This window comes from Gavialis gangeticus, unplaced genomic scaffold (assembly GCF_001723915.1).
Source record: "Gavialis gangeticus isolate Ggan-Ray unplaced genomic scaffold, GavGan_comp1, whole genome shotgun sequence".
NCBI lineage: Eukaryota > Metazoa > Chordata > Crocodylia > Gavialidae > Gavialis > Gavialis gangeticus.
In genome coordinates this window covers 83,942,830-83,945,185 of record NW_017729022.1, presented here as the reverse complement: position 1 = coordinate 83,945,185, position 2,356 = coordinate 83,942,830, and the positions used below count along the sequence as shown (strand labels likewise).

Below are 2,356 nucleotides of genomic sequence, written 5' to 3'. Positions count from 1 at the left end.
AGGATTCTAAGCATTGTCTGAAAAATGTCCTGTGTTTCTGACTGATAGATTAGACTGGTATCCTTGATTCCCTGCTGGATGGAAAAAAGACTGGAATTCTTGTTAACACCTATCAGTACCTGCATAAATTTAAATTACTTCTCTTAAACTTAGTCTACAATATCTTGCATTGTATGTACTGGTTTGTTTTGCTGTTGGGACGCAGTAAGAGAAAGAACAAATTGCATCTGAATTCCTACTGGTGCTGTGTTTTGGTTTTTAAATTGAAATGAATAGCATATAGGTTTGATATTCAGCACATCCCCAATGAGGGGATTTTCTTCCACACATGTGGAGGGGAATGCGCTACCTACTGGGACTTTCCTGTTCCCCATTGTAGAAGTCTTCAGTGGGGTTATGGGTTCTATTGCTTTGTGTCTAATGTTAACTTTTATTCCCACCCCCCATTTATAAGGATGTCTGGAAGTCAGGATTCAGGCAGTGGAAGCCACGTCAGCAAGAGAAATTCCAGCAATGCCAGCTCCACCGTGTACTTTGGACAGGTCAGTAACTCTCCACCTAGATTAGTCATCTTCCAGCCCACCTGTAATAATTTCATTTCCATTACATTTTCTCCCAGTGACAACAGAACTACATACTTCCTTAACAAAGCTAGTTTTATTTGGGCTGTACAGATAAAGCCTTTGATTTTGATAATTAAAGAGCAAGAAGTATGCATCAGCCTCACTTATTTATATGAATTCTCCTACCAGTTCAGAGAAGACTGCTGCTTTCCCTCAACCATTAGAACAAATCAAATTGTATACAGATTAAGTTTATCATTCACAATAAGTGATGAATTCTTTTCCCCGTGCCATCTGTATGTAGTCAGCAAATGAACAGGATACATAAGTGTCCTGTTCCCCCTTTTTCCTACTGTTACAGAATTATGTATGGGTGCCAGACAAAGAAATGGCACCAATACATAATAAAATTAAATGATACACTGTATTGAAATATAAATTAGAATTAAAACCTATATTAAAGAGAGTTAAAGTTATTAACGTTTCTATTAAAGTTCATATTAAAGTTTCTAGTAAACAGTGTACAATTTAAAATTATTCCTTTGGCAGAAAGAATAAGTATAGCATAAGGGTCCCTCAATCTCTCCAGTTAAAAATACCACACAGATTTTGTCTGGCTAAGAAATGGATAGCACTCCTTTTGGAGAAGCCCATTTAATTCCTTCATTAGGCAGAAGAGAGCCTCATCCAGGAGCTAGAATGTCCCACACATTCCTGTATCAATAAAGAGCAAGAACTCTGGTTTTCTGCTGTTAAACCTCTCAGAGTTCACAGATTTAGGTCTGCCTGCTTCTTTGCAGAGTGGACATAGAGCTTAAGTAACATTTTTGTCTCAGCAGTAAGCAGAACTAATGCCTAACTGACTGTCTTATGTAAGGCAAAATGCCAGCATGCAGCTCCTGGGGCAAAATTAATTCCTCCCTGAGCTTTTTCCCTACCAATTACATCCTGAAGCATGAGTATGGATTACTTACCTTCTCTTGGAAGGCAGCAAAACAAAAATGGCATTATGTGGGAATGTGGAAATATAATAAAGAAATTAAATATATCACATTCTGATATGTTTCTATTAAAGTACCAGTACACAGCAGATGAGTACCAGGCCATCCAGAATGCTCTGCGTCAAAGACTTGGTCCAGAGTACATCAGCAGCCGGCAGGCTGGAGGAGGACAGAAGGTATGGATGAGTGTGCGTATGGCAACATTATTTAATTTTTAGTGGGGGAGAAATTCTCCACTATGAAAAGCTTATAAAGTACTTTAGGTTAAAAAGTGTTTGGTCTTCCATAGTCATTGCATTTAGAGAAATAAGTCCAGGAATATGATATTGTAAATTCCAGCTTTAGCTCGGACATAGTTTCATAGTCAGCAGGGTCGGAAGGGACCTGAGCAAATCATCAAATCCGACCTCCTGCCATGGGCAGGAAAGAATGCTGGGGTCAAATGACTCTAGCAAGGTGTCTATCCAGCCTCCTTTTAAAGACCCCCAGGGTAGGAGCGAGCACCACTTCCCTTGGAAGTTGGTTCCAGATCCTAGCCGCCCTGACTGTGAAGTAGCGCCTCTGATATCTAGCTTGAATCTACTCTCAGTCAACTTACGGCCGTTATTCCTTGTTACTCCCAGGAGTGCTCGGGGGAACAGGGACTCTCCCATGGCCTGCTGGTCCCCCTTGGCCAGTGTATAGACAGCCACCAGATCCCCTCAGCCTTCTCTTGTGGAGGCTGAACAGGTTCAGGTCTCGTAGCCTCTCCTCGTAGGGCCTGGCCTGCTGCCCCCTGATCATGCAAGTGGC

The 2,356-nt window shown here is 41.3% G+C and overlaps 1 protein-coding gene across 4 annotated transcripts in view; it reads left to right on the top strand.

Moving 5' to 3' along the window:
- Window positions 1-434: 434 nt before the first annotated feature.
- The window catches only part of RAD52 (RAD52 homolog, DNA repair protein), a 30,088-nt gene continuing 28,166 nt past the window's right edge, over window positions 435-2,356 (top strand). For 3 of the 4 annotated variants that reach the window (XM_019515524.1, XM_019515525.1, XM_019515523.1), the window contains exons 1-2: window positions 436-542; window positions 1,639-1,740. In XM_019515524.1, coding sequence (XP_019371069.1) covers window positions 456-542; window positions 1,639-1,740 — 189 coding nt within the window. In that variant the 5' untranslated portion in view covers window positions 436-455. Of the gene's footprint in view, window positions 543-1,638; window positions 1,741-2,356 lie in introns of all 4 variants that reach the window. The other variant, XM_019515526.1, reaches the window with a different exon arrangement.